General features: G+C 41.8%; 1 protein-coding gene across 1 annotated transcript; it reads left to right on the top strand.

The window, feature by feature from the left end:
* Nucleotides 1-695: 695 nt before the first annotated feature.
* On the top strand, nt 696-9,845 carry RBBP7 (RB binding protein 7, chromatin remodeling factor). Its single transcript, XM_041399816.1, is given in 12 exon segments — nt 696-883; nt 1,158-1,302; nt 3,071-3,213; nt 3,666-3,839; nt 4,149-4,264; nt 4,988-5,148; nt 6,042-6,168; nt 6,258-6,335; nt 6,909-6,985; nt 7,899-7,956; nt 8,482-8,592; nt 9,403-9,845. Coding segments are annotated over 12 exon segments (1,275 nt in total). The 5' UTR covers nt 696-867; the 3' UTR covers nt 9,472-9,845.
* The last annotated feature ends 3,726 nt before the right edge of the window (nt 9,846-13,571 follow it).

The following is a 13,571-nucleotide window of genomic DNA, read 5'->3' as shown; positions in this document are numbered from 1 at the left end:
ATTTGGATGGTGGTAGGGCCATATGTTTGATTTGTACATGGCTGCTTAAACAAAGCCATGCCACTTGCCAGGGTATGAGACATCACCACTGACCCCATTAGAGAGCGACAGAATTTAAAACTCTGGTAACCCTGAACTGATCTTGTGTGTCTGACAGCTCAGTAATGCAGTTCAGTGCCTTCCATGCCAAAACTGCAACTAAAGAATAGTTCAAACACACATTTCTTCTAGAAAACTAAGACATATTCAGCACCACTGCTGAAGAAACAGTAACTATTCAGCTGTGGCCACTGTAACCATTTTGACTTATAGATTTATTTACCGGGTCTAGTGGAGGGCAGCCCTGCCCAACAAGGTAGTTGGAATGAGCTGATCTTTAAGGTCCCTTCCAACCCAAACCAGTCTACGATTCAATAATTCTGTCATTTCTAGATGCGAAGGGGGATCAATATCCACGTTTTTAGTATGATTTAGGCTCATTAGGTAAGACTGGCGTAATAGAGCTGTCCTCGGTGGTGCTGCTTTACCTACAGCCCCACCTCGCGGCCGCAGCGCAGCGCGCTCGCCTCCGCTTGTCCCGGCCCGCCTCCGCTTGTCCCGGCCCCGCCTCCGCCTTGTCCCGGCCCCGCCTCCGCCTTGTCTCCGCCTTCCCCCGGGCCCGCCCCGCCCCGCCCCGCCCCGCCCTAGCCCGGCAGCCCTTTCAGGGCCTGGGGTGCTTCCCGCGGCATCCGCGCCCCCTGCGCATCCTCGCCTCTTCTCTCTCTCTCCCGCCTGCCTGCCTTTCCAGGGTCTCCTGTGCCTCCTTCCCCGCCTCCTCCGTTTCTCCCTGCCCCCTCCGCTCCCTCCCGGCGCCGCGTCTCTCCCGACATGGCGAGCAGGGACGGTAGGAGCCCCCTCCCTGGCCCCGGCCGGGCGGTGGGGTGTGAGGGTGCCCCGGGATGGCGGAGCGGAGCTGGGGCGCTCCGGGATTCCTCCCCGAGGCGCTCCCGCGGGAGGTGGGAGCTGGGATGGCTGGCTGTAGTGTCGGTCCCGCCGGCCGCCCCGAGGGTCCTGCGGGACCCCCGCTCCTGTCCCGTCCCCGCCTCGGTAGAGCCCCGGCCGGGGCTGCGGCTCCGTTCACCCCCTCCACCCTCGGTTCATCCCTTCCCTTCCTGCAGTGCTGGAGGACACGGTGGAGGAGCGTGTCATCAGCGAGGAGTACAAGATCTGGAAGAAAAACACCCCGTTCTTGTACGACCTGGTGATGACACACGCCCTGGAGTGGCCCAGCCTCACGGTGCAGTGGCTGCCTGGTGTCAGCAGGTGAGGGACGGGAAGGTGCCGCGGAGCCGCTCGGATCCTTTCACTTAACCGTGTGTGATGAGTACCTTGAGGATAAGAACCATGCAAGACGAGAGCAATTTGGATTAGACTTCTCTTTGTTATTCTGTAGCTCTTTATTTTACTTACAGGAACAAGGTCACAAGTTGATACTTCACTGAAGTCTAGGTTAGCCTAGCAGAAGGTGTTGTGAGGTGTGAACACAGAAATCTTTCTCAATTTATTTCTAAATAAGAGATCTAGTGCTCATCTATAGTTAATTCGGATCGAGAAATCTATCTACTAAATTAGCTCATTCTTAAAGACTGATTTTTCTCATGTGCACTGTATATATTGTTCCATCCAAGCTATAATATCTATAGTATAGTATAAACTTGGTATCTTTTAAGCCTGGACTTACTTAAGAGAATATTCTAAAACTAGTTCTTTGCATCCTGGTTTTGTCCCTGGTTCATTGCTGAATTCACATGTTTAAATTTCCCATTCTTCCACATCCTGTTGAAAAAATTGTGGGTTCAGTTTAATTTCTAAAAGAATCATGAAGATGGGGATAAAATCTGTTCATGTGCCAGCTACTACAGAACTTAAATTATTGCAGTAACAACTCAGGACTCCACTGAGGTAGTGGACAAGGACTGGTGTAATGTGGATTTAGGTAGATTTTAAAATAAAGTGTGTAAGTGTCATGCAATTATCAGAGGATGGTCTCTTTCTTCTATAAAGTCCCACTTTACATGTGGGATGTTTTACGTGTTGGGTAGGTGATCACTTTATTTGGTACCAGAATGTTTGGGGATGATGTTGAGAGATGTGAGCTAAATAGTCATGGCATGGAGAAAATGCAGCGGGGATTTGAGGGTGTGGAGCCCTTATGAGGAACACTTCTGCTTGCCTCATATTTTGCAGATTGACTTAATATTCAGTTTAAAACCTGGTATTTCCAATTATCCAGTGTCAAAGTATGTAAGCTATTTAAGGCAAGGACTGCCTCTTTGTATGGTGTCTGACATGATGGGACACCTGTTCCAGATGCAAGTAAGTGCATGTGCATTGTGTTTCTTGTTTGGTTTTGTGTTTTACCCCCCTCTACACTTGGAAGTGGTGTAGTAATACCTGTGGTTGTTTATGATTACCCAAATGAATCTGGATTGCTTAGATTCAGGAAACATAATTAGTTTGTTGCATTCAAGAATGCAGAGGTTGCTTGGTTTTTACTGCTCAAGTTTGTCCTTTCAGAGATGAATGGCACCATCCATCCAGCTGTTCACTTTTAACTAAATGTTGCATTCCACCACCAAAAGAGAAATTTGATTCTAGTTCAGGTAACTGGTAAAAGCTCCTAAGAGAAGTAACTAAAATAGGTTGCCACTTGTCTCCTCAGGATTTATGTTTTGTGGAAAGGAGTATTGATTGTTTCCTAAATCAATACTGTGAAACTCTAGGGAAATTAGACCAAAGTAGATATTGCTGTGCCCTTTAGCTGCTGTGCAAACTGTAACTGTCCCTTTCAAGCCACAGTGGCACTGTTTACTGCCCTGTATTGTCAACCTTGCTGGTTGTGTCTTTGGCTCATGGCAGAGTCCAGTTTGCTTTATTACACAAGGCCTTGCAACAAAGGGGAGGATCTCTTAGGGAGGGTCTCTTTTCTAACTCCCTGAAGAGGTTTGCACCTTCAGGATTATTGATGCAAGCTATGGAACTTCTGGAGCTGAACACATAATTTTATTCCAATATTTATTATTCTAAACAGGCCAGAAGGAAAGGATTATGCTCTGCACTGACTGGTTTTGGGAACACACACATCTGATGAACAGAACCACCTGGTTGTCGCCAGAGTCCAGATTCCCAACAATTATCAGTTTGATGATTTGAAGTCTGACAGTGAGAAAGGAGGTGGGTATGCAGCATTCTTGGGTTCTCTTTGAGCAATGTCATTACTGCTTTCAGTTGTTCTGATAATGGTGTTCTAACTTTATATTAAATACAAAAGTGGACAAATACTTACCAGTCCACACTAATTCTAGACAACTGAAAAGAAGAAATTTTGTTTTATAAGAGCTTAGGTAACATTGACATGCAATCCCTACTAAAATGTCTACCAGCTCTCAGTTGTGGTGAAAACTGGTGCACATCTACCTCAAATAAAAACTAAAGCTTTGAAAGAGGATTCTAAATATCAGAAGTGTGAATGCTATTGTGTTACATAGTGTAGTCTTTCCTAGTCTTCGCTGGAGTTTAATAAGGTGCTACCACTGTTTCTTGGAGTAGGGAAGATGCTGTGAAATGCTGTTTCAGTAGTCTAAAATAATGGATGGGATAAACTGACGTTTTTCTCACAACTGTAGAATTTGGTGGCTTTGGATCTGTGACTGGCAAAATTGAGATGGAGATTAAAATTAACCATGAGGGTGAAGTGAACCGTGCCCGTTACATGCCTCAGAATCCCCGCATCGTTGCGACAAAAACACCCTCTGCTGATGTGCTGGTGTTTGACTACACTAAACGTCCTTCAAAACCAGGTGGGTCGGACTGCTTGGAGCTAAGCAAAATGCCTCTTGTCATAGAGGGATAAACTTGTGTTTAACTGTGATTGGGAGAGAGTTGCTGGGCTCTGGAACCCAAAGGAGAAGGCCCATATCTTCAGCGACTTTAACTTCCTGGTTATGCTCACTCTCATAAAAGAATCTTGACAGAAGCAGCACTCTCTGAAGAGGTTCATGTATGAAATATAATTATTACAACAGAAACAAAGTTCTTGGGTGATAATGATGCTTCTATGGATTGGTGTGCAAGGACATGCTAAATGAAAGGAATTTTGTATCTTTCAGACCCAAGTGGAGAGTGTAATCCTGAGCTTAGATTAAAAGGACACCAGAAGGAAGGCTATGGTTTATCATGGAACTCAAATTTGAGTGGCCATCTTCTCAGTGCATCAGATGATCATGTAAAAACCACATATTTTCCTCTGTAAAAGAAGCCCAACTCCTAATTTATGTTGTAGTAGAAAATTGGAGAAAATCTGTCCTAGTGCAGATGTGTATTGTTATGTGGGGAAGTTCTCACATATTGTAATTACATTTCTAAAGGCTGTCAGTTGGTTTTAGGCTGTCATCAACCACAAGTTCTTTTTAAGGTTCTTAATGTAAAAAGAGAATGTTTTTATAGTTGTCTGCTGGAAAAAACCCTTTAAACTGGATTGGGTCAAGACCATAAATTAGTAAGACTCTCAAAGATCAATAACTAATAGCTTATAAATGTCTTTGTGAACTTCAAAAGTGTAAATTGCTTTTATGACCTTCTAAATAATCCTTGGGCCTTGAACTTGCAGAAGGCTGATTGATAACTTAACTTATTATGCCATAAATGAGATCTTTCTTTTTCAAAAGCAAAGAACTGCCGCAGGAGTGTCGTCTCTTTATATATAGAGTGCGATTGATTATTTATTTGAAAGATGATACAATCAGAGTCTGCAGTTCAATAGACTGTGGTTTATGGGATGTAAATGCTGCACCCACAGAGGGCAAGATTGTTGGTGCAAAAGCCATCTTTACTGGGCCCTCTGCAGTAGTGGAGTGTCGTCTCTTTATATATAGAGTGCGATTGATTATTTATTTGAAAGATGATACAATCAGAGTCTGCAGTTCAATAGACTGTGGCTTATTTACAGACTGTATGTTTATGGGATGTAAATGCTGGACCCACAGAGGGCAAGATTGTTGATGCAAAAGCCATCTTTACTGGGCACTCTGCAGTAGTGAAAGACGTGGCATGGCACCTGCTCCACGAGTCTCTGTTTGGATCTGTGGCAGATGATCAGAAACTTATGATGTAAGTTAGGATATTTTTGGGTAGGGTCTGCTGTGTCCTGCTGATGCCTGTTTTCATCCTGGAAACGAAACAAAACAGACTTTTTAGATACTAGTATGGGAGGGAATATAAAAGTGGATCTTTATTGGAGGCCTCCAGGGCAGTTATGGAAGAATGTCCACAAAAGCCCATCCCCCAGTGGGGGGGATACATTTTTATAAGTTTGTCAATTATGCTAATTTTAAAAAAACACCAATTAGGAGGACAACTGCTGATGCAATTACCCCCCGGGTCAAACTCCTTTTCTGGAGCACCCCCCTTGGTACTGGCTGTACTTTGTTTATGAAAATGTGTCTCCATGAGCTGTTTTCAACCTTGGTAGCCAGGAAGAACCAAGATAGGATAGGGGCCCTTGGAGGATGTTTTGTCTTTCTGCCTAGGGAAGGGGTATGGAAAACTACTAGGAAAACTAACCACTAATACAATAGGCTACAAATGTATGTGTAAAGAATACAGAGAATAGATGAAAGAAAAAAAAGTAAAACCAAAACTGCATCACTGCCACTGGACCTAGTCTACAGCACTTGGATAAAAAAAGTCTGAATTTTGGAGTGATTTCATGTAGCTCTTTATGGCAATCAGCTACAGTGATGGTGCAGATTCACTGAAATCTACGTGCCATTTAATGTGTTCACATCACTTGAAAAGAAGATGTAACTAATATGTATGTCAGCTTCATGGTGCAAGCTGTTCATGTACAACAAACACAAAATACTGAAGGTTTTGGAATGAAAGCTGTAACTTCAGAGTTCAGTTTAGTAATAAAAGCTGTAGTGAAAAAGAACTTCCTATAACAACTTAAGTTTGTTTGCTTTCCCTCTTTCCTCCCTGCCCTGAACCCTTCACTGCCACAGCTGGGACACAAGATCTAATGCCACATGCAAGGCAAGCCACTCCGTAGACGCTCACACAGCCGAGGTCAACTGTCTGTCCTTCAGTCCTTACAGCGAGTTCATTCTGACAACTGGCTCTGCTGACAAGGTTTTCACTTGTGTATAATTTACATTCCTGTGTAGTGCAGATGAAAGCCATTATAGTAAAACCAGTTTCTTGTTGCTTGTGTCTCCCAGATGGTGGCTCTGTGGGATCTTCGAAACTTAAGGCTGAAACTCCATTCTTTTGAGTCTCATAAGGATGAGATTTTTCAGGTGGGTAAGCTACTTACAACATGTTAAAAAAAACCAAGAAGAGTACTGACTTGGACAAGAACATGTAGATTTGTGTTCTTGCAACACAAATAAATCTGTTGAATCAAAATTCACTATGTTGAGTTTGACAGTTACAAACAGTACCATGTAGTTTATTTCTGCCTTTCCCCACTTGACTTCGAAGCAAGTAGTCAACAACTTAATGCTAAAAGGATACTGGGTGTCACAAGTACCTTAAGTACAAGTAGAAGGTTTCTCTAAAATGATATGCTGTAGAGAGGATTTGGATTCAAACCTAATTTTGTGAACTTTGCCTGTTTAATTAGGTGCAAGTAACAGTGATTTTTAGACAGATTTCCTGAAATATTGTAAGTCTGTGATAGTGAAATGATGTTGTCTGTTCAGTATGAGAAATCTTAAGATTAAAGCAGTTTGTTTGAGCTACTGAATATCCTCTTGCTGGAAGAAACTGATTTACAGAGTATAGTTAAAAATTAGTGGCCACGGTGCTGGTTATTCAGGATATGCTTTATAAATCAGTAACTGCTCACTGAAGTTGTTTCCTTTCAATAGGTTTACTGGTCTCCTCATAATGAAACCATTCTTGCTTCAAGTGGTACCAATCATCGCCTTAATGTATGGGATCTAAGGTGAGGAAAATTCCTTTCTGTTAGTATGTGTGAGCAGATGGTTAAAAAAAATGCTGCAGGCCTGCATTATTTGGCAGGTTTGATTTGTGTTGTTCTAGCTTTCCTCAGGTCTGGTCTTCTGAGTATAAATAGAAACAGCACAGTACATCTAAAGTTACTTCTCCATCAGGGTTTCTTGCTAATAGCATTGTTTTCTGTTGTACACTTGTTGCCTAGTTTCAAAAGACAAAACTTTTTATCCTACCACTTCAACGGTGTTAAAGTGGTAGGATAAAAAGCAGTTCTTCAATGAAAGCTTTCAGGTGCACAAATATAGCTATATGCGTATGTGTGACAAAGGAGTTCTGCAATTTTTGAAAGGTTAATTAATTAGTTTATCTAGTTGCTGGTACATCCAATAGATCAACTGGCCCAGTAAAACACCCTTGGGTCTGCTCCTTTGGAGCTGGTCCAAGAGTTTCTTTTCTATTTCTTGTTATGTCTCTCAGCTTCTGGTGGAAAACAAGATATCCTTGTCAGAAATTCTGTTATTAACAATGAGACTAAACAGAATTTCAAGAATGTGTTAGAAAGGTTTAGCTAATTATTCTGAATGTGAGTGAGGGCAGGAAAAGTACTAGAAATCATACAACTATATGTTAAAAATCTACAAAGCTACAATATGAAAAAGGCTAAAAATCTTTAGGCATCACATCAGTAAGTGATTTTTACCTCCACATGCTTCACAAGTTAAGATTCCATTTCAGTAATGACAGTGCCAGACAGTTGATGTTTTATACCTGGTGCTTATAGATATTTTACAGTGAGAAACACAAATTGCAAATAAGGGAAAGAAAGGCCAGGAACTGTTCAGTTAAGCATACAGAGAATGCAACTGTCCTTTTAATAACAAGTATAAACTACTTTCTTGCAGTAAAATTGGAGAAGAGCAGTCTGCAGAGGATGCAGAAGATGGGCCTCCTGAGCTGCTGGTACCCTTTTGTTCAGGTTTCAGTGTGCTGACATGCTGTGTGGCAGTGAGATGTCTTGTCATTGTGCTGCTAAAACTGTAGCTGTTCATAAATCTTTTCACCTCCCTGGTTTCCAGTCCATCGCTTTAGTTTGCTGTAGGCTTCGTCTCTTTAGTTCTGAAGGTTTCCCCATTTCTTGTGTGACTCTGTAATGCTCTTATAGATAATCAGAATAAAATATGGCTGGATTTCACATTTCACAGTCCAGCCCTGTGTGAAGAGAGACCATTTTGATGATGTCAGTTGTTGCTGTAATAATAGGAACTGTTATCTCAAATGCTGTCCCAGCAACTGCATCTGTGTCCATAAGCAGCAAATGGAAGCACTTGAACACACACCTTCTTTTTGTCTGTTGTGACTCTCTAGTGGCAGGTTTTTTCTTTGGGTGGTCATTAGCATGATGAATTTAACTTAAGAATCCTGGGTTTAAACAGATTTATCTAGAGTTGAAATGGCTTACTGAAGCTTATGGGGTTTTTTTAACAGTTTATTCATGGAGGACACACTGCCAAAATTTCAGACTTCAGTTGGAATCCTAATGAGCCTTGGGTAATCTGTTCTGTATCAGAGGACAACATAATGCAGATATGGCAGATGGTGAGTGTCACAACAGCTCTTAAGTTACTCTAAAGCTTGTTGTATAAATGAAACTGAAAAGGCTTGTTCTTCTTGGGGCAGCTTGTGCCTTCAAGGACTGAAAGTTGTCTGTGCCATATACTTCTTGATCTAATAAAAAGTGTAAGACTTTAAAAAGAAAACCAAGACTAAAACAACTTCAATAAAAGTAACTGCTAGTTAATTCTTGACTCCAAGTTCTAGGTACTAATTAACATTAAGGTTTATTCTTAACAAAGTAGTTGCACACTTATATCCAGTATTAGCCAAGTCTTGCCCCCCCTTCTCCCCCATATGTTGGCTGTAAAGCAGGATGCCTTTTAAATCCCCAGTTAGTTCATAGTACTTTACATTACAGGAAATTGATCAGCTATCTTAGAAGTGTGGAATAAAGTAATTTGGGAATAAATTGAGTTAAAAAATTCTTAATGGACTTAAATGTGTGTCACAGGTCAGGCTTCTTTTTTCAGTGCCTGCTCTTGTTTTGTGTGTTTAGACTGTGGTTGAAATAATTCCAGATAAAGTGTTTAAAATAAAAGGGCTAGTGGTTAAATGGCTACTGCTTTTGCTGTGGAAATGGAGCAATGCAAGAAGGCAGCTGCCAAAATGTAGCCACTGTGTGCACATTTCTAAATTTGGCAGCCCTTTAAGAAAGGGCAGGAAGAAAATACCTTCAAAGAGGGGATGATGGCTGTGCCACCTTGGTGTTATTGAGGGTTTTTTCCTATATCAAGTGTAGAATATTGTTTAAAAACAATTGTGTGTATCACTTGTAATGTTTTGTGTCTTCAGGCAGAAAACATTTACAGTGATGAAGAACCAGATATAACAGCAGCTGAACTGGAAGCTCAAGGAATGTAACTTTTCTTAATTTGACTACTGTATATATAAAATAAAGCCCTAGAAAAAACTCGCAAAACCAAATACCAAACCAAAAAGCCCACAATCACTGGGCAGAGGCATTGCATCAAAACAAGAATATTCCTAACTGGATTAAGCAAAAAGCTTGTATAATGAAGTTGTCATGGGATACCCTTGGTTCTGTGAGCATTTTAGCTGTTGTGTACTGTACAGCAATTAGCTTTAGAGAAAATAAGAATGACTTAATACCTATGTCTATATATTTTTAAATAAACTTTGTGAGGATTTGACCAAATAAAATGGTCAAATCCTCACTCTTCACACATAGAAACTGTATAAAAACACCCTTTTTGTATTAATATGTAAAAAGAGCTTTTCACTTTTACACACCACTTTTGGATTGGTTTTGCATAAATAAAATCTGTTTGAAAAGTGTTTGATGTGTTTAATGTCCACTGGCATCAGTTGAATGCCTTCTTGTATTCAATAATAGAATAGAATTTAATTGCTGCCTGCTAATAAAGTTATGTATTTTTTAGTTTATAACTTAGCCCACAGATAAAAATATGGGAAGATTAGAGTTGTCTTCATGCAAAAAAACATTGGAATACATGCCTTCACAAAAGGCATGGGTATAGGAGGAGGTTTAGGGAATCCAGGGGCAGAGCCAGTAGATCTCAAGTTCAAGTACAAATCTTGAGTAGACTCAAGTAACTTCTTTGGATGATTAGTGGTTGGATTTTGTCTGTTTGTGTTGTGTTGGGTTTTATGTGTTAGTGTGTTGTGGGGGTTTTTTTGGGTGGTGGTAAAAGCACTGTCCTTTATAATTTTCTTAAGTGCCAAAGTGCCAGTGCCCTCTCAGTGAATTGGTGTCACCTGTGTTTGGTTAGAGCCTTCCTGTTGCATTTTTTACTTAAGTGAGGCAATTGGGTAGTTGTCTAAAATACATCAATGTCTGAACAAATAATAGACAAACACACAGTTTGCTTCTAAACCTTGGATTGACTGAAAAGCTCAAGAATTTTGTCTGTACAGAAGCAAAATTTTTTCATATTTATGATGGATCTACAGACAGGTGATGGATTACGTTGGGAGCTGTCAGACAAGTCCAAGTGGAGTTTATAGCTCTTAGCTACTTAAGATCTTAATTAAATTAATTGCTGGGTGTCCTGATCTTTCTGCTCAAGCTGAAAAAAAAAAAAATGACAGTGGTGACTGATAGTGAGAGAGTGATACCTTGCTCTCCTCTCCACTGGAACTGTAACGAGTTAGTAGACAACTGGGCTCAAGCTGTGTACCTGAAGCTGCCTGTGCTGGCTCTGGCTGGGATGGAGTGTTGTCCATCTGAGCAGTGCTGGGGACTGTGGTTTGGATTCATGGCTGGAATGCTGCTGATAAGGCAGCTGTGCTTTGGTGTTTGCTGGGCAGTGCTTGCACACTGGGGGAAAGGGGCATGGACTGGGGAGGAGACACAGCTGGGACAGCCCAACTGGCCAAGGGAATATTCCTTTCTTTGGGCCATGCTCAGCAATGAAATGGGTGGAGGAAGGTGAAGAGAGCCTTTCGTGGTGGGCATTGCTTGGATGGTGGCAGGCATTGACCTGTGTCAAGGAGCGGGGGCAAGTGGTTTCATTCCCTCACCCACTTCTGAAACTCCTCCAGCTGTACCCAGGAGATTTTCTTCCTGTTCTCTCCCCCACCCTGCTGGGGAGGTGCAAGTGGCAGCACATGATAAGCATTAAACACCGAATTCAGAGGTGGCCTATGGTCAGGCCCTACATATTTTTTTGCAATCATTCTGACACACACAGCTCTTGAAAAGCAGGAAATGAAGATGTCTATGGCCCAGCTTTCTGGACAAACAGAAATACTTTCCTGAGAGCATGGTGGTGGCTCCTCTTGGTGCAGATAGAGCAGTGCTCTGTGACATGACCTCTCCCTGCTGCTGGTCCTCTTCAGTGCTCACTTCAAGGAGACCCCTGGCTGCTTGGCACCAACATGTAGAGCACAGCTCATCCCTAGAATTGGTGATTCCAGCTTTGTGTGTGAAACATGGTTGGGGTTGTTCACTAGTCTTTTTACTGCCTCACTAACTGAATGGGAGAGGGCAAGTGGAGTGTAGTAACTACACTGCTCTTCTCCTTGCTTTTCTTATGCTACCTTTTCTTAATTCCCTGCCTGCTGTTACCAGGGCACCCCCCTGCTTTGTAGTCACTGGGTCACCAGGCATGGACTTGTCTCTCCACACCTTTTTCAATAATGGTTCCTATTAAATTGATGCAGGTAGGTACAAAAAAGCTTAAATATTCCTCTGGAAGGCTGACATGCTGTTAGAGGTCAGCAAGCAGGTGACAAGTGGACAGGATGTGCTAAACAGCATGAAAGGTCAAACTGCCAAAGGATTCCTTGGCCACTGCTTTACTGACTGTGCTTTTGGTCCTGCTGGTGTTCTGGGTGTACAAACACTAAAATGCCATGCACAGGAAATGGAAATTAATGCATTCTCTAAATATGAGTTTGGTTTGGCAAGCTCCCTGCCACAGGCAGGGACACCTTCCACTAGACCAGGTTGCTCCAAGCCCCATCCAAGCTGTCCTTGAGCACTTCCACAGACGGGGCTTCAAGATAAGGCATCCACAGCTTCTCTGGGCAACCTGTTCCTGTACCTCACTGCCCCCACAGTAAAGAAATTTATTCCTAATATCTAATCTAAACCTACCTTTTGGGGTTTAAACTCATTACCCATTATCATTCCCTTTGCTTGTGAAAAGTCCCTCTTTGACGCTGACTGAAGAATTTGCCACTGTTGCCATGAATGACGGTGAAACTATAAACTGTATTTTAAAGCAGCTGTTTTATTTCAACAGACACGATTTCCGGAAGTTGAATGGTAAAAATCTTCAGCCAGGCTCTTGTCAGACCACACCAGTACTTCTGGAGAGCAGCAGCTGTGGCAGAGTGGTCTTTTATTGCTAGTAAAGCCAAGTACCACTACTATTCTGCATCACAAATTTTTGTTCCCTCTCTTCCCTAAGAATGGGATGGTTTGCATCACCAACTCCTCTGAAGATAAACCTGACAGAAGTTATTTGTGAGGAGCTGCAAGGCATTAAGTGTAACTGACGCTGCAATATTTTGGAAGACTGATACCTATATAACAACAAACCTGAGAGTGTGTGTGACATTCCTGCATTTTGCTTCAGTGTGGCAAAAAGCAAGTTCGGGGTTTTCCTTTACTGCGTACAAAGAACTGTATTTGCTTTTATTGTAAAATGCAAGACTTGAGAACCTTAACTGTGTGATAAGAGGTAATTTTTGCTATGTAGCCACACAGTTTATGCTGTTATCCACACTATACTTTATTGTTTTCCATGTGTAAGCAACGCCTCTTCACTTCAGCACTGAAACAGCTGACGAAAGCTGTGTAAACTCTCTACAGAGAACAAGTATTAAAGTCAAACACCCAGTATGACCTGTTGCTTTATGGCCACTGAGATGTTTGGTGGGGTAGATTCTTCATGATTCTTTCAACATCAGCTTCTGTCTTGTGAATTTCAAACCCAAAGCTTCCCCAAGTTCAAGCAGAATCAAGCATGAATAACAATGTTTTGAGTTCAACTATTCTTCCCCTTTAAAAGGCAATGGATGGCTCTTTTATAACATCAACAGTGCATAAAATCCATATTCTGGACAGAAGGGTTAGGAAAGGAGTCAGTAACCACCCAGCAGGAAACAGCAGATTCACAACGCCAGCAAAAGCTTTGAGGAAAAGGATTTATAAAACAGGCAGCATGACCAAGATCAAATGGTTTTATATGAATACAGGCATAAAGGGTAGAAACCAACCAAACAACTCCAACAAATTACATGGATTAAATACCAGTATCATCATGGACTTGGCAGAACTGAGGTAGTTATTTTGATGCTTAACATCAGGACATAAATCTGGTGGAAGTGACAGTGAACTACATCAATATGGACTATTTGTCACATGGCTGTATTCAGATACATTTTAAAAATAAGTGATTTAAATTCATTTTCTCAGCTTGAAATATCATGAGATATAACAGGGTATTTCAATTTGTAAAGGCTCTAAGAGG

The sequence above is a fragment of the Onychostruthus taczanowskii genome, unplaced genomic scaffold, assembly GCF_017590055.1.
Source record: "Onychostruthus taczanowskii isolate IOZ18803 unplaced genomic scaffold, ASM1759005v1 scaffold17, whole genome shotgun sequence".
Classification (NCBI taxonomy): Eukaryota; Metazoa; Chordata; class Aves; order Passeriformes; family Passeridae; genus Onychostruthus; species Onychostruthus taczanowskii.
Note: the sequence above shows the minus strand (reverse complement) of the source record. Positions and strands in the feature narration are given on the sequence as shown.